The sequence below is a fragment of the Camellia sinensis genome, chromosome 2, assembly GCF_055761805.1.
Source record: "Camellia sinensis isolate YWXY chromosome 2, ASM5576180v1, whole genome shotgun sequence".
NCBI classification, from domain to species: domain Eukaryota; kingdom Viridiplantae; phylum Streptophyta; class Magnoliopsida; order Ericales; family Theaceae; genus Camellia; species Camellia sinensis.
This window is the reverse complement of record NC_138962.1, coordinates 103,909,133-103,931,900: the sequence shown is the minus strand read 5'-3', so window position 1 is coordinate 103,931,900 and position 22,768 is coordinate 103,909,133. Positions and strand designations below refer to the sequence as shown.

Sequence of the window (22,768 nt, the reverse complement as noted above, 5' to 3'; positions counted from 1 at the left end):
ATTGTATAATGGGAACAAGCCGTTACTCTGCAAAGTGTTCCCCTCGTCCTTCGGGAGATTATATCAGATTGGTTTCACAAACTTCCAAAGGGAAGTGTGAAGACCTGGGAAGGCCTGGCCGAGATATTTGTGGCCAGGTTCGTGACAAACAAACTTTAGCCATTAAGAGTGGACGCATTGATGGCTCTGAAGATCAGCAAAGATGAAGGCCTTAGGGCCTACGCCAAAAGATACTATGAGGTGTTCAACTGAATACCTGAATGTAATCAAGAGGTGGTAGTCGTATCTTTCAAGAACGGCCTGAAAGATGACTGTTCATTACAGAAGTCATTGGCAAAGACATTGCCAAAAAGTATGGAGGAACTCATGGCCAGAATCGAGAAGTATGCCAGAGTCGAGGAAGATACGTCGGGGAATAAGGAGACAAAGCACGAGAAAGGAAATGGCTCGCCGAAGCGAGGCCAAGGTAACAATGGATACTTCAAACAAGAGGCAGAACTGAGGGCTGTGCAGGCAGTGACAACTGTGTTCCGAATCCCAATTCACAAAGTCCTGGATCAAATTCGGAACCAGCCCTATTTCATAACACCAGAGAGGACTCCAGGAGAGTTCATGGGAAGAAACATTGGCAGGCATTGTGCTTACCACAATGAAGATGGGCATACAACTCAGGGTTGTAGAGCCCTGAAAACACACTTGGAAGACCTGGTGAGACAAGGACATCTGAGAGACCTTGTCGATGAGACCAGGACAAAAGAAGAACGGGCAAGATTGCCTCAGGCACCAGCAGTCCCACCTTCCCCAGCACAGCAGCCGCAGGCAGGAGGACCTCAGGTAGTTAACGTAATTCACTCGAAGGTCAACGAAAACGAAATCCGATGAGAGACCCAGAAGGTAAAACACCCTACAACATCTCTACCAAGTCGGGGAGAAAAGACATCGGGCAGAAGAGTACTAGGGACCAATGATAACTTTTACTGAAGCCGACCTAGAGATGGTCTAGTATCCACATAATGATGCCTTGGTAGTATCCCTCTAGGTTGGGAAGTGCCAAGTGAAATGCATCTTGATTGACCAAGGCAGCTCTTGTGACATCATGTACGTCCGATGTTACAAAGAGCTCGGCCTTCACCCAGATGATATGGAACAATCCAATGGCCCAATGGTTAGGTTCAATGGAACACCGACATGGCCACTGGGAGCAGTAAGCTTGGAGGTGTAGGCTGGCACCAGGAAGATCAAGATAAAATTCACCATTATCGACACATCCTCCCCTTACAACATCATCTTGGGAAGGCCATGGTTGCATGTGATGGGGGCAGTTCCCTCAACATTGCATCAACTATTGTGATTCCCAACAGAGCATGGGATAGAGGAAGTTAGAGGCGATCAGCTGCAGGCGAAGAATTGCTCCATGGCAGCAATGAAATCTACTTGCAGCATACGAGAGCCAGAAAAGACAAAAATTGAAGATGAGGACGTGGAAGTCCTAGAAGACGTCGGCAAGGAGCCAGCCGAGAAGAGCGAAGAGGCACTGAAGAAAATCCTTGTCTAGGATGGGGATGAAAAACACTTCTTTCTTCTCGGCTCGGGCTTAGCCGAAGAAGAGGAAAAAGAGTTGGAAGCTTTTTTGAGAGCAAATATTGAGGTGTTTGCTTGGACACCTTACGAAATGCCTGGCATTGACCCCGAGGTCACTTGCCATAAACTGAATGTTGACAGGTCGGCCAAACCTGTAATTCAACGAGCTAGAAGACCGACATTGATACACGTCGAAGCAGTAGAGAAAGAAGTAGACAGACTTCTGGAGGCCAGGGCCATTAGAGAAGTTCACTACTCGACATGGTTATCCAATACAGTGGTGGTAAAGAAGAAGAACGGTAAATGGAGGGTCTACGTAGACTTTACTAGCCTCAACAAAGCTTGTCCCAAAGACAACTTTCCTCTACCCAAGATTGACCAGCTAGTAGATGTCACTTCAGGACATGGAAGAATGAGCTTCCTAGATGCCTACAGGGGGTACCACCAGATAGCCATGTACCCCCCAGATGAAGAGAAGACTGCGTTTATCACCCTAAAAGGGCTGTACTGCTACAGGATAATGCCTTTTGGGTTGAAAAACGCAGGAGCGACTTACTAAAGGTTGGTAACCAAGATGTTTAAATATCTAATTGGCAGAACGGTGGAAGTCTACATTGATGACATGGTCGTAAAGACCAAGGAACCTGAAGGACATCTGGTCGACCTCAAAGAAGTCTTCGAAATCCTAAAGACATATCGGCTTCGACTCAATGCATCAAAGTGCGCATTTGGAGTTGGATCCGGTAAGTTTTTGGGATACCTGGTGACCAGAAGGGGCATTGAGGCCAGCCCAGATCAGATCAAGGCCATCCCAGAACTGAAGAGCCCGACATCAGCAAAACAGGTGCAGATGCTAACTGGAAAGGATGCAGCCCTGAATAGATTCATCAGCAGAAGCTCAGACAAGTGCAAACCTTTCTTCAACTTGGTGAAGAAAGCCACGGACTTTCTTTGGATAGAAGAGTGCAAAGAAGCATTAGCCGATCTGAAGAAGTACCTGACCACAGCTCCAGATCTTTCGAATCCAGAACTTGGGGAGGAGCTGTTCCTGTACTTGGCGGTTTCAGAACATGCGATAAGTGCAGTACTAATCTGAGAAGAAAAAGGGGAGCAAAGGGCTGTTTATTATGTAAGCAAAACCCTGGTCGACGCAGAAACGAGGTATCTACCCTTAGAGAAATTGGCACTGGCTTTAGTAATGGCTTCAAAGAAGTTGAACCATTACTTCCAGGCCCATAAAATTGTGGTACTGACAGAACATCCATTGAAGTCCCTATTGCAGTAGGGAGACTTAATAGGAAGAATAGCCAGATGGGCAGTCGCCCTAGGCCAGTATGATCTGGAATACAGACCCAGAATAACAATCAAAGGCCAGGTTTTGGCCGACTTCGTGGCCGAGTTCACACCAGAATCCATCGAACATCGGGCTCCGTTGAGCGAAGATAAACGATGTCCAAACAAGTAAGGAGAAGCCCAGCCAAAGACAAAAGAGCAAAGGAAAGAGGACAAACTCAGACCCTGCAGCATTTACATCGGCGACTCCTTTCGATTGTTTGTTGATGAAAGTTCAAATTGACAAGGAGCGGAGGCAGGAGTAGTACTGATATCCCCAGATGGGCAGGTTCTAGAACAATCGATTCGTTTAGGGTTCAAGGCCTCAAACAATGAGGTAGAAAATGAAGCAATGATTGCAGGACTGAAGCTGGCAATAATAGCAGAAGCAGATGAGGTAATAGTTTTTTGTGACTCACAACTTATAGTGAATCAGACAACATGAGAGTTTGCAGCCCGAGATGAAATAATGTCGGCATACACGAAGGAGGTCATCAAGCTGGCAGCCTTGTTTCATAACTGCCGACTTCTTCTGGTTAGCCGAGATGATAACAGTCACGCCGATGCGTTGGCCAACCTGGCAAGTTCAATACAAACTGGAAAAACAAGGACAATAATGATTGACTATTTGTCGGGCCCGAGCATAGAACCACCAACCACAGAGCATAAAGCAATGTGTGTGGACATAAGACCAAGCTGGATGGATGCAATTGTTATATTCCTGAAAGAAGAAAAGCTGCCAGAAGACCACAATGAGGCACACAAGGTCAGATTAAAGTCGGCAAGATTCAGTCTGACAGCGGAAGGACATCTCTACAGAAAGTCCTTCAATGGACCCCTTTTAAGGTGCGTACACCCTTTGCAGGTTGAAGATTTTTTATATGAAATTCATGAAGGAATTTGTGGAAGCCACGCTGGGGGCAGATCACTAGCTCACAGGGCCATTACCCAAGGGTATTGGTGGCCCTACATGTAAAAAGATGCAGAAGCCTACGTGAAGAAGTGTGAACAATGCCAAAGGTTTGCACCTTTGATACACCAACCAACTGCTGACCTGAACCCTGTATCCAATCCTTGGCCATTTGCCCAATGGGGCATGGATCTCGTTGGGCAATTGCCCCAAGCAACTGGGCAAAGGAAGTACTTGCTGGTAGCAACAGATTACTTCACTAAATGGATAGAAGCTGAACCTCTTGCCAAGATCCGAGATGTGGACGTGAAGAACTTCATTTGGAAGAACATTATCACCAGGTTTGGGATTCCAAGAGCAATTGTTGCAGACAATGGAACTTAATTTGACAGTAAGCTAATCAAGAACTTCTGTGTAAAGTTCAAGATTAAGAACTACTTTTTAACCCCAAGCTTTCCACAAAGCAATGGACAAGGAGAAGCATCCAACAAAGTAATTCTGGATGGGATAAAAAAGAGGATGCAGGCAGCAAAGGGAAAGTGGGTAGACGAATTGCCCAATGTACTCTGGGCATATCGGACTACGCCGAGAAGATCAACAGGAGAATCTCTCTTTGCCATGGCTTATGGCAGAAGCAGTCATTCCGTTGGAGGTCGGCATCCCAGGGATCAGAACCCAGGGAGTTGATAACGGGACTAATGATATACTCTTAGCCCAAGATCTGGATCTTTTAGAAGAAAGAAGAGAGAAGGCTGCCATACAGCTCGCAGCATACCAACAGTAGCTTGCCAGAGCTTATAATAAGAAGGTCAATCCAAGGGAGTTTCAAGTCGGCGACCTAGTATTGAGAAAAGTCGTCGGCAACAAGAAGGATCCCAGGGAGGGCAAGCTTGGCCTAAACTGGGAAGGACCCTACAGAATCACTTCGGTATTGGGCAATGGAGCATATCGGCTTGAAGATAATGAGGGCAAAGCATTGCCAAGACCCTGGAATACTTGTAATTTGAAATTTTTCTATCATTAGATCTTGATTATTTTTTACCGACGTCATCAATAAAATCTGAGTAGAATTCTTCAACACTTGTGACTGATGAAGATGCATAATGTTGTATAATAAGAACCCAAGTGGAACTCAGGTTCACATTAGGGGGCAGAGAGAAGACAAAGATGTTTAACACTTGTTGAAATTTGTAGCAATTTACAAGTTGAAGTTAAATCGAGATTATTGTTTAACACTTGTTGAAATCTGTAGCAATTTACAAGTTGAAGTTAAACCGAGGTCATTGTTTAACACTTGTTGAAATTTGTAGCAATTTACAAGTTGAGGTTAAACCGAGGTCGTTGTTTAACACTTGTTGAAATTTGTAGTAATTTACAAGTTGAAGTTAAACCGAGATCATTATTTAACACTTGTTGAAATTTGTAGCAATTTACAAGTTGAAGTTAAACTGAGATCATTGTTTAACACTTGTTGAAATTTGTAGCAATTTACAAGTTGAAATTAAACTGAGATCATTGTTTAACACTTGTTAAAATTTGTAGCAATTTACAAGCTGAAGTTAAACCCAGATTATTGTTTAAACACTTGTTGAAATTTGTAGCAATTTACAAGTTGAGTTAAACCGATATGATGTTCAACACTTGTTGAAACTTGAGAAAAGTTTACAAGTTAAGTTAAACCGAGAAGTTTGTATATCCGAGCTGTGTCACCCCGAGAAGATTGCACAAAGAAGGAAGAGTATGTTAAAGACATGCAGAATATTCTAAGTATAGAATCACGCAAAAGCAGTCAAGAGAAGACAAAGGTACAAGCACTCAGTGAAGGAAAGTTGTATTAGCATTCAACAAAAAGAGGCCACATCAGCCATACAAAGAGCTTACATTGTCTCAAAAACAAAATTCAAAATACAAGAAACAAAAAGACATGAAAACTAAGATTCCTTAGCATCGGCAGTGAGCTGGGTTGGGACCTCGGAAGACTGTTGAGAAGCCACCTCGGCCGCCTTCTCCGCCGCAAGCTCAGCATCAATCTCTTGCAAGGTTTCATCAATGCTCTTGTCGACGAGGGGGACGTCGGCTGAAACCCTCTCAGGAGCAGCATCTTTGAGGACCTCATCACCCTCTTCATCTTGAGTCAAGTCTAGGACTTGCTCATTTAGAGAAGGGGACTTGGCCCCATCAGCCTCCTTGGATTTCCTGACCAAGGTCTCCTTCTCTTTAGATTCAGAATCATCATCGGATTGAGCTGGTAGAGGAGTTGGAGGGAATGGAAGAGGAATGGCGTCGGCGTTTCTCAAAGGCGAGTCCTCAAGGATATTGAACTTTTTCAGAAGGGACATCCAACCAAGGGTAAAACCCTTGTTGCATGCCGCCTTCACTTGTTTCTCATAAGCCTATGTGACATCGGCCATTCCTTGGGCATACGCCTTCTCGTCGGCATCTTTTATTTCGGCTTCTTTGGTGGCCAGGGCCTCCTGAAGCTCCTTTTGGGCCTCAGCCATCTTGTCCTCAGCCTCTTTCTTCTAGGCCTCAAGAACCTTGTTGATGGCCTCAGCAGCGCCCACTTTTTCATCAGCATCATCCTTGGCTTTGATTGCAGCTTCGGCTTGGTCCTCCAACTTCTTCATCTTTGATTGTAAACTCTTGTTGGCCTTTTGAAGACTAGAGACCTCCCTTTTCATTTCGGCCAGCTTCTCCCGATTTTCGAAAGACTGAATTGAGAAGGAATGAGCATGCTGAATGGCCTGAAATTGAACAAAACAAAAGTTATTAGAAAATTTCTAAGTATAAGAAAGAAGGGAAAAAGTGCCAGATGAAAGACACTTACTTGAACAGAACGCTGAAGCATCAAGGCATAGTTTTCGTACTCGCTCAACTCGGCGTTTCGATTAAGATCGCCAGGCAGAAGTAGAGCGGTACTGAGGGCTATGCCGATGTTGATATCATCAGCACTGTCGTTGACCATGACTGGCTTATCCTCCAGAGTAATTTTTGGGGCCCAGGGGGCATCATTCTTTTTAGACCCTGAAATTGTAGCAGAAGATGACCTCGACTTTTTTGATTTTGGGGATTCTGATGGTCGGGCTTTAGAGCGCCTCTTCCCAGCAGAGGGTTGCGATTTGTCGCTCTCAGCCAACTTAGATATCGGTAAAGTATCCTCAGACTCAGTCTGAGTTACCTTAGGCTTTGGCTGGGCCTTTTTTACTCTTTTCGGCTTTTGTGGAGGGTGGGTTGGAGTTGGTTGAGCATCAACGTCAGTTGGAATGCTGGCTAGGAGATCTTTGGCAACTGGTTTTAGGCGGCCCATCTCAGCAGAAGAAACTGTTCGGCGTCGACGACGGCGTTGGGATATTGGAATTAAGTATGGAGCCGAGGTTGATGGCTGATCGGCTGGATCAGAGGTTGACCCTTCATCTATCTGAGATGTGGATGCAGTTTGTGGAGTTGTGGCAGAAGGTGGAGAAAGGCTATTCTTCTTCCTCTTAGGGACGTCAGGCAAAGCCGACCTGTATGTTGGAATAAAATTAAGGAGCAGAGGCGCCTTCCGTTTGTGAATTGGCAAGTTCAGAAGTTTTTTCAAATCCTTGCTGGGATAGAAGGATTGGCGGAAGTTTTTTGGTGGCTTAGGAACAACTGCAAGAAAAACAGAAGTTAGAAATAGATAAAATACTGAAGACTTTGAAAGAAAACAAGTAAGTACGAATGCAGGGCTCTTACCATTACCCTCTACAAAGACTGAACGAGGAAGAGGGAAGAGATGGAGATCCTCATCTGGGGCGAACTCCCTGTTCCCCAAAGTTATGAAATAGTCATCCCCAGCTCCTTGTTAGAGTTAGGGAGGTCGGCGACGATTTTGTCTTCGGTTGACCTCGGCTTAAGGTAATAAACGTAGTCGGTGTCTTTTTTGAGGTCACACATAGTGTAGCAGAATTGAATATCGGCTAGAGTGATCCTAGCGTTTTCTTGTTTGGCTAGTGCTATGATACCATTGATGGTTCGATAAGAATTGATGGCAAGTTGCATTGGGTTCAATTTGTAATAATGAAGTATTTCACGGAAAAGGGTGTTAAGTGGGAGCCGAAGTCCACACTCAATAAAGGTGACTACAGGGAAGGGCATGGAGTTATTAGTAGGCATGATGGAGTCATCATCCCCAGCCAACCTCAGATTGACATCGGTTGGGATTTCAAACTCCTGCCTAAAACGTTCTAACTTAGATGGGGTGTTTACCCTATGTTTCCACATACCCATGATATCGGCCTGAATTAGAAGGGCTGGATTTCAGAAAAAAGATGTTTCGAGAGAGTTATTGGGACCTCGGCAAAAACCTAGGTAAATGCTGGTTTCAGTTTTTTCCTAAGGAAATTTCTACAAGAAAATCCCAAACCTAGATCTATGAAAACGAAGATTGAAGGCACAGATCTGGAAAAGACACAAAAAACAAAAACAAGAACGAGTTTCAGAATCAAGAACAGAGATGGTCTATCAAGAGCATAAAGAATACAAGAAGTATATGGCCAAGAACAGTGGCAAAAGTACAGGAAAGTGGTGAAACAGTGCGTGTGTTCAAGATATGGGCAAGGGCAAAATCGTGGAATAAACGCATTCAGATGTATGATTCACAAGTTAAAAGTTTGAACAATGCAGTAATGGCAGCTAGTAATAGAGAGCATCAAAGAATTGAAAACGAAAGGAACAGTAAAATCACCAAAGAAAAGAAGCCGGTGTAAGGATCGCCGAAGTCAGACGATGGTTACAGAAGTAACAGAACGGCGGAAGCTTCACCGGAAGGAGGAATGAAGGCAGTTGTAGAGCTTGAGGTCTGGAACAATGGCGTATTCAAGAGCTAGAGAAAGAAAAAGCAAGGGAATCGAATGAAAAGTGAAGGAATGAAAGAAGAGGGAAAAGTTTTTGTTAAAACTAGAAAAGGTGGCGAAATCAAATTAATGCACCTAGAGCAACGAATGCGTCAGACGGCGCACGCAGACAAGACGGTTTACTAGCGCGTCACAAGCACGATCCAATAAGGATAAAACACGTGAATGAAACGGTTGAAAAGTGATGTTTGACAGCTCATACGCATGAAGGAGTTCATTGGAATTCTTGTTCTTTAAGAAGACGTGTCGGCCTTAAATGAATGATCTCGGCAGAGAAGTTTTAAACTGACGTACTGGAAGGAAGTACCGATATAGGTTCCATTACCTCAGAATGCCGAGGTAATAAAGCCTAGGGGGCAGTTGTGGGGATATATTTTCTGAGTATCAACAGGTGGCAAGGTGACGCCGACGTGTCAGTCGAGGTGCCACGTGGCCAGATCATGACGCCGAAGTTATCTCGGCTAGGCCGAGGTTGTCTCCGAAGATATCGGAATCCGAGATAAACAGATAAGGGACAAGAGTCCTAGAATGAAGAAAGACTTTAAGATGGATAAGGATAGTATTCTTAGGGAGTCTATCCTTATCTCTTGAGGAATCCAAAGTAAATACTGAACAGGAGTCCATAGAGGTCAGGCTTCTATTGGGATTAGGATTGAGTTAACTATAAAAGAGAGGCACCCTGTGGGTCTAAGGTACGCAATTTACATTCTGAATAGTGAGTTTTGCACTATTATCTTTGAGAGATATACTGATTTGATCGTCAGAGTGCCCCCGGGTGGATGAACCACCGCCGGAGATTTCTCTTTCTGTTACAGGTTAGTTATAAAAGCCATCTATTTTGCCGGTGCTCTCCAACTGAATACTAAGTTGGCAGTGTGGTCAGATTTTCACCCACACAACAGTAATAACTAATGATACACTTATCTAGTACACTTCAAATTTTTTTTAGTCCCTACACTTAAGTTGAAATATTAAAAAATGACTAATATTTTTATGTTATTTTTTTATTTTTTATTTTTTTAAAAAAGAGTGTAAAAACGTGATTAAACCTTTTTAATGTTTTCAAAAAGAATAAACGTAAAAACGTGTTTTGTAAACATATTTTATAAAAAAATAAAAAGCGAGTTTACAAAACCCATTTTATACATACAAAATATTTTAACTAGAAAATAAAAATATTTAAGCTAAAAATAAAAATTAAAAGATATTTTTATGTGATTTATAATTTTTGTAGAAGTGTTTTTACAAAATTCACTTTTGTTTAATTAAGTTTTTTAACATAACTTAATGAAAAATGTGTTTTGAAAACACACTTCTCATGAGATATTTTTGTTATTATTTCAATCAACTTTTAAATCCAAAAAACGTGTTTTTAAAAATGTGTTTTCAAAACCCACTTTACCCTATGTTGGGAATAAATTAAAAATTCACCCTATGGTGGAAATAAAGTTGTAGAAATACCTTACTCACGAAAATGGGCCAGATTAAATATATGATAGGATCACCTGGCTAGCGTTTGGTAACATTTACGTTTTTGGTTTATATTTACAAAAATTTTATAAACTAGTTTTTGTTTATTTTTAAAAGAACATAAATTACAAACGCGTTTAGTTTGAACAAAATGTTTAAAAAATTTTAAAAACATAAACTAAAAAATATGTTTTTTCAGACCTAAAATATTTATATTTATTTTAATTAATTATGACAACGGGATCACACATATTACAATTGAAAAAAAATTAATTAAAAAAAATATAATTGGAAAAAAATATTATTTGAAAAAAGTGAAAAAAATAATTAAAAAATTAATTGGGAAAAAAAATTAATTGGAAAAAAAGATTAATTGAAAAAAAATTATTTGAAAAAAAAAGTAATTGGAAAAAATTAATTGAAAAAAAATTATTTGAAAAAAATATAATTGAAAATAAATTATTTGAAAAAATAAATTATTTGAAAAAAAAATTGAAAATTGAAAACTGAAAACGTAAACTTATTTTTTGAGTTTACGTTTTTTCCTGAAATTTATAAACTGAGACAACCATTTATAAACCGAGACAACCATTTATAAACCAAAAAAATTATCAAACAAGTTTTTATGACAATTTTTAAAATTTTTGTAAATATAAATTGAAAATGGAATGGTTACCAAACATGCCCTAATATTTTTATTTTTTTTGGATTAGCGAAAGTTAGTTGTTAGTTTTTAGATTAGCACTTATGGAAGTTAATCCTACCATTTGCAAAGCACCAAGTGTTTGCTTCCTTAATTCAACTCCCCGTATGAAGAGTTTAACCCATGACTTCTCCCTAGAGATTAATCCCTTAGGAAAGTCATGTTGGCCAACTAGGCTCAGCTTAGCTGGTTAATACTATAATCATTGCTGATCAACACAAACAATACATGGCTTTTTTAGTATATATTACTTTAAGAATTCTAACAATTTTAACCCGTACAAATTGTGACAATCATCTTGGCGATATAAACAAAAAGTTTTTGTTTTTTTGTTTAGAATTTAGTAGAAGGATAAAAATCACAAGAGTGAGAGGCCGGCCCCCTCTCTTTTCCTAGGAAAATTATTCACTAGTTTTATTTTTTCCATTAATTCTATTAAATAAAAAATTCTAACAACAAAATTTGTAATTTTTCAAACTATAGAGATAATTCATATTTTAAATAAACTTCAAGAATGTATTTATAATTTAGCAATTTTTTTTATTCATTTCTCTATATTTCAATAGACAGTCCAGCATGACTATCGATAGAAACTAAAATGAAATTGTTAGAGTCAATCAATCTTAATGCCTTGTAAAGTTTAAGCATTATTGATCAACACTGCATGTGATTGGGGGATGTGGTTAGAAACAGATACCAAAAGGAAAAATTATTCAGTAGTTATGTAGCACCATGCTATTTGTCCTATGTGGTGCTCCGCGCCAATTAAATCTGGACAAAAATTCATATTTCAGTTTGTTTGCCACGTCACCATACAAAGTTGATTCCCAACCTTAAGTTAACGAAAAGGCAAAGTTGTTGACGGAGAAGAGTTAAACATCTACCAAATGGATATGGGATTTTGAAGTCGCATAATTTCGGATTTCCACAACTGGAACAAAATTTTATTAAATGATCAGTTTCTCAAGCATATATCCCATCAACAAGGAGATCAGTTTCAACCTTGGAAGATTTGAGGAGGGATTTAAAAAGTGAAATGAAAAAGGTAGGTGCAATGTGAATAAAAGATACCTATATTTCACCTAGTTTTCACACATTTTTCCTTTCTCTTTCCAAATCTCTCTTCAAATCCCCAAACTAAACACAGCAGAAGGTGCAACAGAGATGACCTTCCAATTTCAATAAAGGATTTCTTTGCTGCTACAAACAGTCAATGGATTTCTGAGGCTTACCAATATTCATGCCTTATGTAATGCCATATTTTTTTATTCCTGCCTTTCGAAATGCCATATTGGCTAAATGTTTTGTAAATTTAAATTATTCCCTTTATTATGGTTAATAGCAAAATGTTGTTCAAATTTAAAGCTGTTTTTCTTGCTCTTATCAACTGTGAATCAAGTTCAAATGGAAATCTATGAAATGTAATTAGTTTATTGTAGGACTCAGGTTTTGTCTATTATAGGCCTTGTTTGAGAAGTTGGTTATTTTAGTTTTTGGCTATTTTAGTAGGCTAAAATATTTGTGTTAGAGAAGAGGGTTGGATTTTTTTTTTGGTAATTGGATATGATGTTTGTGAGAAAAAAAGTAAAATGATTATAGATTTGATGTGTCATTTTGTCTTTTTAACTATTTTAACTTATTGTCTTTTTGTGAATTTTAGAAGAAAAAAAAAAGGGTTTGGCTTCCCTCTAGTCCTAGATCGGACTGGTGGGTGCTGTTGAGCCCGTGGGGGCCCACTACGGGTCTCGTTTCAATAATCCGAACCGATCAATATATGGAACTTGTCGAGTACTATATATTTATAACAAATCACGTTGATCGGATATCGATAGCTATGTGATCTACTCAGTTTTGTATAAAAAAAAAAAAAGCAACATATAGCATATAGTACTCGACAAGTTCTACACATTGATCGGATATTGATAGCTATGTGATCAAATCGATATTCGATCAACGTGATTTTTTAATAGGCATATATTACTCAACGAGTTCTACACATTGAACGGTTTGAATTATTAAAACGGGACCCGTAGTACGTCCTGCAGGCCCAACAACACCTTCTAGTCCGATCTAGGACTGGAGGGAAGCCACTGCCAAAAAAAAAAAAAAGTCAATTAGAGAATGCATGTTCCTTGCAAATCTAATGATAACTGATGTTGTTCTTGTTCTAGTGTTTGACTTGAGAAGTGTTGCACAATTGCTTGTCTCACTGGAAAAAAATAAATAAAGAAAAAAACAAAAACAAAAACACAAAAAAAAAAAGAAAAAAAAAAAAGAAAAGAGAGAGAGAGAGAGAGAGAGAGAGAGAGAGAGAGAGAGAGAGAGAGAGAGAAATTGGGCACTCACACTTACCTACCCACAAGCAACAATGAATGAACCTTGATTTACTAGAATTATTGATATGGCATAGGTCCACTAATGCGATCTAGGTGAGCTCAAAATAAATTTTGAACTGCCTATAAAATTTGTATTATTAGATATTACAGCAGTAAAGAAAATTGTATTAACTTCGACTGCAATCTTGGATTTTATAACAAATTTAAGTTATAATTGAATCATTAATTCAGTTGATATTCCTAATACCTGCATGTGCATGTATATGTTGCTTATTTGCAAATAACCTTTAAAAAGCACTATCAAAGATTCAATTTTCTTACACAACAAAGAACACATTCTTGATCATATCATTAATTCAAAATCAAATATGCTGTTCATATCAATATACAATAAGTCAATACTAAAAATACACTGATTTTCTGAACAGATTGACAGAAAATGAGCACAAAATTTACAAATGAAAACAAAAGGTTGGCCTTTTTCAATATAACCAGGACAAACAACTTTAACATCCAAGGCACAGAGAAGCTTCTTTGAAATGTATCTGTTGCATTGCAGCCATTTCCTGTCTTCATAATGATTTCCTCTCGTTTAGCGTCAGTCATCACTCCACTCTTTTGTTTGCTTATGAATCTAAGCCACCTTGTTTTTCATTTTTTTTTTCTTTTTTTCTACATAACATGTTATGCAACAAAAAAGAAGAAAAAAAAAAATTCAAAACTCATCCTAGAAAAAAAAAATTTAATCCAGAATTTAATCTATAAAACAAAAACAAAATTTGGATTGTGACAAAAATATGTGATGGAGTGTGCTTTCTTACACGCAAGAACAGTAACAGAGCTAGTAAACTACGGTGGTGGTTGATTGTGGAAGCAGTGTGCCGCTGGTGGTGAGGGCTAGTGTTTTGAATAATTTCTCCTATTGGTGTCTGTTCCTAACCACATCCACCAATTACATGTAGTGTTGACCAAAAATTCTTAAACTTTACACACTACATTTATATAGGCATTAAGATTGATTGAGACTCTCTAACAACTCCTTTTTATTTTCTATCGATAGTCATGCTAGAATGCCCATTGAAATACAAAGAAATGAATAAAAACAATGGTAAAATGGTAAATTATAAATACATTCTTGAAGTGTACTTAAAATATGAATTATCATTATAGTTTATAAAATTACAAATATTCTATTATCAGAATTTTTTATTTAACATAATTAACTGAAAAAATAAAATTTCTAACTGCTTTCCTATACAATAATAAAATTACTCTTTCCTAAATTATTAATTGAAATGAATTTATGATATCATTAAAAACTATTAATTGTCTTGATGATTTATTAGTAAAATGGATTATTTGTTATGAAATTGAAACTTCAAGGAGTGGGATGTAATTTTCAAAATAATAGAGGACAAATCATATTTTAAGTAAATTTCATGGGTGTATTTGTAATTTTACCTATAAAAAATAAAAATAAAAGTAGCAAACAACTTAACTGGAAAATGGGCCAATGAGATGAGATGCCATTAATTGACACCTTTTTTATTTTATTTTATTTTTATTTTTAATTTTATGATTTCAAAGTGGATCAGGGAGGACTCTGCTTCATACACTTCTCTCATCACGTTCTCATTTGCTTTTGACAACTTACAATCTTCAACTACTACTCATTTGCAGAGCTTCTTCAAACTGTTTGTTTTTCATCTCTGTATTGCTTCATTCTAGCTCAGTTTATAATCTTTCACATCATCTAAAGTTGTTTGAATTTTGCAGATGTTCTTTAGCCTGTTTTTGATCTCTGTATTGTTTTGTTTCTTGCCTTTCTTATCCCGTTTACCAACCAAAGTTGTTCCAAGTTGGCAGAGGTTCTTCAACCTATTTTTGATATCTGTATTGCTTCGTTTTGACTCAATTTCTTACCTTTCATATCTTTTACCCACCAAAGTTGTTCCAAATTTGCAGAGCTTCTTCAACCTGCTTTTGATATGTATATTGCTTAGTTTCTTACTTTTCCTTCTTTCACAATAAAATACATAGATGCGTCAACGATCATTATCTCTCCGTTCGTAGAAGCTATGGTTGATAAATTGGCCTCTTTTTTAATCAACTTAGTGAGCAGAGAGGACGTTGACACTGGCATCCAGAATTTGAAGAAGACGTTTGAGGATATAGAGATTCTGTTGGCTAATGCAGAGAACCAACAGATATACAACAAGCATATCAAGAAGTGGCTAGAAGACGTGCACCATTTGGCTTATGATGCAGATGACATATTAGACGAGTTTGCCACTGAAGCTCTCGAAAAGAAGCTAATGGCAGAGGAGAAGATGATGGAAAGAAGACCAGCTATGTTTCGACGCCTCTCTATTGTTCCATTCAATTCAAAAAATGGGTCTAAGCTAAATAAGATTACTAGTCAATTGCAAGAAATTGCTGCTAAAGGAAAATAATTTGGTTTAGATAAAAAAAACTTGTTGGGAAGATGTCTACAAACATATGTCCAATATCACCAAGTACATGTTTGAGGGAGCCTCACATTCATGGCAGAGATGAAGACATCAAGAAAATTATGGAATTGCTACTTGAGGAATGCACCTACTGTAAAAAAGTTTGATGTAATTCCTATTGTAGGCATCGGTGGGATTGGCAAGACTACACTAGCTCAGCACATCTACAATCACAACCAAGTGGAAAAGCATTTCAATCTAAAAGCATGGGTTTTGTGTTTCTGAGAATAACAAAGTTAATTCTCGAGTCGTTCACTCATCGTTCATGTAATTTGGGCGGCTTAAATGATGTTCAAGTTCAACTTAAATACACACTGGAAGAAAAAAAGTTTTTGCTTGTCCTAGATGATGTGTGGGATTATGGACATGATGGGTGGAATTTGCTACGATCCCCATTTGGAGCTGGAGCACCTGGAAGTAAAATTATAATGACAACACGAAACACAAATGTTGCATTACAAACATCAATTGAATATTACAAGTTGCAGAAATTATCATATGATAGTTGTTGTTTAATCTTTTACCAACATGCATTTGAGAATAGAGATATCATGGAATACCCAGAATTGGAATCAATTGGTAAGAAAATTTTTGTGAATAGGTGCCGAGGCTTGCCATTGGCAGCCAAGGCCCTTGGCAGCTTACTACGTTGTAAACAGGAAGAACGTGAATGGAAAGAGATACTAAACAGAAATATATGGAATGAGGAAAGTGGCATTCTCCCAGAATTGAAATTGAGTTACCTTCATCTCCCTTCTCATTTAAAGAGGTGCTTTTCCTACCGCGCAATTATCCCAATGGACTGCGAATTTGGGAAGGAGGAATTAGTCTTGCTATGGATGGCTGAAGGTTTAATTGAACAACCAAATGGTCGAGAGCAAATGGAAGACTTGGGTTGCAAGAATTTGTTGAATATTGGCTACAGATTCTGGCCATGTGATGGAAAGTGGAAGCCAGCTACATGGTGGGGAAGCCATGAGGCCATGTGAGTTGGCCATGAGGCCATGAGAAGTATCAATCTGGAAAGCCACCGAAAGCACAACAATGGGCTGGCAGCCAGCTCATTTCAAAGACTCTCTCTTGGATTTGTAATCTCTATATATAGAGAAGCTAAGGAGAGTTGAGAGGTACAGCTGAGATAACAGAGAGGTGTGAGCTTAGAGAGCAAAGAGAGAGAGAGTATTACAGAGAGTGTTGTAATTCTTACCATTTTGTTCAATATAGTGAATCCGCTGCCCGTGGACGTAGGCGACTTGCTGAACCACGTTAAATCTTGTGTGTTATTGCTTGTTTGAGTTCCCTGGTGTGCTCCCGATCCGCAACAATTGGTATCAGAGCTCGGGTTGCGAAAAATCGAATTTTTCCCGAAAGTGCCCAGATTTCGAAGTGCTCAAAATCCACTTTTGACCATACCAGGAGGAAGAACTCCCCGAGAGGAGTCCAGAACAGCAAAAACAGAGCCCAGAGGAGCTTTGACGCGCCGTCACGCGCCAGGAGAAGAGTGCGCGTGAGGCCCAGTCGCTGCACGCGCCCCCACGCGCTGTGAAGCCAGTCGGCGCGTCGGCCCAGTCTCACGCACGCGCCGCACGCGCTTTCAGAGGTAGACGACGCGTGCGTTCATGCGCAGACACACGCCGCACGCGCCCACGCCAGCCGACGTCATCAGCCGATCGAAGCCGAGCCGTTGAGTCGGAGCTCCGTTGACCGCGCCACCTGCGCCGTTGACCGAGCCGTTGACCAGCCGTTGACCGAAGAAATTATCCGGTGCATCTCAGCTCACCAGATTCTGCAGATCTGACCCGTCCAAAGTGTTTTTGCCAGATCGGAGCCATTCGGAGTCCGTTTTTGACGATCCAATAGTGCTTCCCAACTATTTGGAGTATTCCGGACACATCTGTACGGTCAGTTTTTTGAATTGAAGTTTCTAAAAAATGGCAGAATCTAGATCAACCGAGTCCGTAAGTAATTCAGCCAGTACAAGCACTTCTAAGCATTGGACCCCGGTGTCCCATGCCAAGTTCGAGGTAGAGAAGTTCGATGGAAGCAGCAACTTTGGCATGTGGAGATGCGAAGTTAAGGATATGCTTGTCCAAATGAACCTGCACTTCACTCTGGGAGACAAACCAGATGACCTGGATGAGATAGAATGGGAGAGGGTGAATCTCCTGGCCTGCAGTTCCATCCGACTTTGCCTTGTAAAAGAGGAGAAGTATGCCTTTACAGAATATGATATTGCGAAGAAGCTTTGGAAGGCGCTGGAAGATAAGTTCATGACAAAGAGCATTGAGAACCGGCTCTACTTGAGGAAGAGGTTGTTTCGTTTCGACTAAATTAAAGGTATTTCGATGAACGAACACCTAAATAACTTCAACAAAATTATTACGGATTTGAAGAATTTGGATGATCAAGTTGGTGATGAAGACAAAGCACTGTTATTGTTAAATTCCTTGCCTGACTCGTATGATCATCTCACTACTACTTTACTGTACGGTAAAGAGAAGATCAAGTATATTGATGTTGCAAACGCCTTGGTGAACAATGAGTTCAGAAGGAAAGATAAGTCTGCAAACAGGGACTCAACATCCGAGGCATTAACAGTCAGAGGCAGAACAAATAACAGAAGAAATACAGGGCGAGGAAAGTCTCGCTCAAAATCCAGGGGGAAACCTTCAGACAAAAGACGTCTTGCAAAAGACGAGTGTGCAGCTTGTCGCCAGACGGGGCATTGGGCAAAAGATTGTCCAAATAAAGACAAGACAGAAGAGAAGGTGAATATTGCACGAGATGGAGATAATGATGAAGGAGGAGCCTTCACAGTTTCATCATATGGCCAGTCTGATGAATGGATAATAGATTCCGGATGTTCATTCCATATGTGTCCTAACAAGCAGTGGTTCTCGAGCTTACGAGAGTTCGATGGAGGAGTTGTGCTGATGGGCAACGACCAAGCTTGCCAGACAAAGGGGATTGGAACAATTAAACTGAAGATCCATGATGGAACAATCAGAATTCTTGAAGATGTATGGTATGTACTAGATCTAACCAAGAATCTCATCTCAGTGGGAGTTTTAGACTCCAAAGGTTACAGAGTAACCATGGAAGGTGGAGTCCTTAAAGTTGTTCGAGGAGCATTGGTTGCAATGAAGGGTACTCGACAGGGAAATTTATATTTCCTGGATGGCTCTACAGTCACAGGGAGAGTGGCTGTCTCCACCAGTTCCAGCTCAGAAGATGATGCATCAGACACTTCCAAACTTTGGCACATGCGCCTAGGGCATGTCGGTGAGAAGGCTTTACAAGGGTTGGTAAAGCAAGGCCTGTTGAAAGGCGCCAAGACGGGGAAGCTTGAATTCTGCGAGCATTGTGTATTGGGCAAGCAAACAAGAATCAAGTTTGGTACTGCAATTCACCGTACCAAAGGGATTCTAGCCTACGTCCACACCGACGTATGGGGTCCTTCCAAGATTGCTTCGTTGGGAGGTAAACACTACTTTGTGTCGTTCATTGATGATTTCTCTAGAAGAGTTTGGATTTATACAATGAAACACAAAGATGAAGTCTTAGACATCTTTTTTACGTGGAAGAAGATGATTGAGACCCAGACAGGCAGATTGATCAAGAAGCTCAGATCTGACAATGGTGGAGAATATACATCAGATCCCTTCTTTGAGGTTTGCCAGAATGCAGGGATAGTGAGACATTTCACAGTTCCTGGAACACCGCAGCAGAATGGAGTTGCAGAATGCATGAACCGCACTTTGGTGGAGAAAGTCCGGTGTATGCTGTCACAGTCTGGATTGAGCAAGGCATTTTGGGGCGAGGCATTGAACTATGCTCGTCATCTTGTCAACAGACTACCTACTGCAGCATTAGATGGGAAGACTCCCATGGAGGTATGGTCAGGAGTCCCAGTTACTGATTATGATCAGTTACGTATCTTTGGATGTCCAGCATATTTTCATGTTACAGAATCTAAGTTGGATCCAAGAGCCAAGAAAGCCATCTTCTTGGGCTTCGGTGACGGTGTCAAGGGATACAGACTGTGGTGCCCTGAATCAAAGAAAGTTCTCATCAGAAGAGACGTTACCTTTGATGAGTCTGCAATGCTGAAGCAACCAGATCCTCAACAGAATGAGGAAGCATTGAAGAAGTCAGTACAAGTGGAGTTTGAGACTCCAGCAAAGACTAGTCAACCAATCAACCATCCTGAAGAAGTCTCAGAGGATAGCTCTGAAGAGAGTTCAGATGAAAATGAAGATCCAGAGGCTCTGCAACAATCAGAACCCATTGCAATCAGGAAAGGAAAAAGGGTTACTAAGCAACCCAGTTGGATGACCGATATGGTAGCCTATGCACTTCCAATCATTGAAGACAATGTTCCTTGCACTTTCAAAGAAGCCGTGCATAATGCAGAAAGTGTCAAATGGAAGGAGGCTATGGATGAAGAGATCGGGTCACTTCACAAGAACCAGACTTGGGAGTTGGTACAACTTCCAAAAGGCAAGAAAGCAATTGGGTGTAAGTGGGTTTACACCAAGAAGGAAGGCATTCCAGGCAGAGACAACATCAGATTCAAAGCTAGATTGGTAGCTAAAGGCTATGCTCAGAAGGAAGGAATAGACTACAATGAGGTATTCTCACCTGTTGTGAAGCACACGTCTATTCGCATCTTGTTAGCTTTGGTTGCACAGTTTGATCTCGAGCTCGCCCAACTCGACGTCAAAATTGCCTTCTTACATGGAGATCTTGAAGAGGAGATATACATGTCCCAGCCAGATGGTTTCAAAATTGTTGGAAAAGAGAATTGGGCCTGTAAGCTGAACAAATCGTTGTACGGATTGAAGCAATCCCCGAGGCAGTGGTACAAGCGATTTGATCGGTTCATGATGGAGACAGAATACACAAGAAGTCAATTTGATCATTGTGTATATTTCCGTAAGCTTCCCGACAGTTCCTTCATCTATTTGCTCTTATATGTAGATGATATGCTGATTGCATCTACGAGCAAGGTAGAGATTGACAAACTCAAGGCACAGTTAGCAAGGGAGTTTGAAATGAAGGATTTGGGAGAAGCAAATAAAGTTCTTGGCATGGAGATCAAGAGAGACAGGAAGAAGGGCACGGTTTGTCTGACACAAACCCAGTATCTGAAAAAGGTGTTAGACAGATTTGGCATCAATGGGAAAACCAAAGCTGTAAGTACACCATTGGCCCCTCATTTCAAGCTTAGTGCTTTGTTGTCTCCACGCACAGAAGAAGAACGGAAGCATATGGCACAGGTTCCATATGCAAATGCAGTTGGTGCATTAATGTATACTATGGTTTGTACACGGCCTGACATCTCGCATGCTGTGAGTATGGTAAGCAGGTATATGCATGATCCAGGAAAAGATCACTGGCAGGCAGTGAAATGGATCCTGAGGTACATACATGGCACGGTCAATCTGGGATTGAAGTTCGAGAGAGATAACCGACTCGGGCAGAATTTGGAAGGATATGTGGACTCAGATTATGCTGGTAACTTAGACAAACGCCGGTCAACAACAGGGTATTTATTTACGCTTGCTAAAGGGCCGGTAAGTTGGAGGTCAACGCTTCAGTCAACGGTGGCTTTGTCTACTATAGAGGCAGAGTACATGGCAGTGACAGAAGCCTTTAAGGAAGCTATTTGGCTACATGGGTTGATTGAAGACTTGGGAATTGTTCAGAAGCACGTTGAGGTGTTTTGTGACAGTCAGAGTGCCATTTGTTTGGCAAAGAACCAGGTTCATCATGCCCGCACCAAGCACATTGATGTCCGTTTCCATTTCATCCGAGAAATTGTGAATGAAGGGGATATTCTGCTTCAAAAGATTGGTACTGCAGATAATCCGGCCGATATGCTCACAAAGGTAGTTTCTGGGATCAAGTTCCAACATTGTTTGGACTTGGTCAACATCTCTCGGAACTAAGCACCTTCGGGTGCATGGCAGTGTTGATCGATCACTATGTTGGATAAAAGAATCCTCGCCAAGGTGGAGATTGTTGAATATTGGCTACAGATTCTGGCCATGTGATGGAAAGTGGAAGCCAGCTACATGGTGGGGAAGCCATGAGGCCATGTGAGTTGGCCATGAGGCCATGAGAAGCCATGAGAAGTATCAATCTGGAAAGCCACCGAAAGCACAACAATGGGCTGGCAGCCAGCTCATTTCAAAGACTCTCTCTTGGATTTGTAATCTCTATATATAGAGAAGCTAAGGAGAGTTGAGAGGTACAGCTGAGATAACAGAGAGGTGTGAGCTTAGAGAGCAAAGAGAGAGAGAGAATTACAGAGAGTGTTGTAATTCTTACCATTCTGTTCAATATAGTGAATCCGCTGCCCGTGGACGTAGGCGACTTGCCGAACCACGTTAAATCTTGTGTGTTATTGCTTGTTTGAGTTCCCTGGTGTGCCCCCGATCCGCAACAGAATTTTCAAGAATTGGTATCAAGGTCATATTTTCAATCCTCAAGTGATTACGATTTCCTATTCATTATGCATGACCTCATCAATGATTTAGCTCAATGGTTTTTCAGTATTTGTTCCCCCTTTCAAATTTCCAAGATGAGAATTATTGAGTGGTTCCATTTTTTTATTGAAATGCTAATTTTTATTTTTATTTTTGTTCTAGAGAGGACAACTATTGAGTGACTCATTTACTTAAACAAAGTTTTGATTCTGTATTCAGTTTAGTAGATGTTCCCAGGGAAAAATGCTAGTTTGGACCTTGGAACATAATACCTGCCAAAATAAAAAAACTATGGAGTCAAGTATAAAATTGTCTAGGGGAAAAAGACAGAAATGCATATATCATGTATGTGGACATACATAATATATCTGCACCATACATATTGTCAAAGCCTTAAACGCATTTATCTAATCTAATTTCATTCCATTACTGTCGTATAGGCTGAGAATATTATTCCCCGTTCTATGGCTATCAACTTGTGGGATGATTCTTCTGCAAAATAGAGTTTGATATAATGCTGAAGGGCCTCCTGTTCATTATGGTTATATGGTGAGCTAA

General features: G+C 40.2%; 1 protein-coding gene across 1 annotated transcript; it reads left to right on the top strand.

Moving 5' to 3' along the window:
• The first annotated feature begins 15,287 nt into the window (after positions 1-15,287).
• Positions 15,288-16,708, top strand: LOC145816753 (putative disease resistance RPP13-like protein 1). Its single transcript, XM_082912705.1, has 2 exons — positions 15,288-15,604; positions 15,844-16,708. The coding sequence occupies exons 1-2, from the start codon at positions 15,288-15,290 to the stop codon at positions 16,706-16,708; spliced, it is 1,182 nt and encodes a 393-aa protein (XP_082768831.1).
• The last annotated feature ends 6,060 nt before the right edge of the window (positions 16,709-22,768 follow it).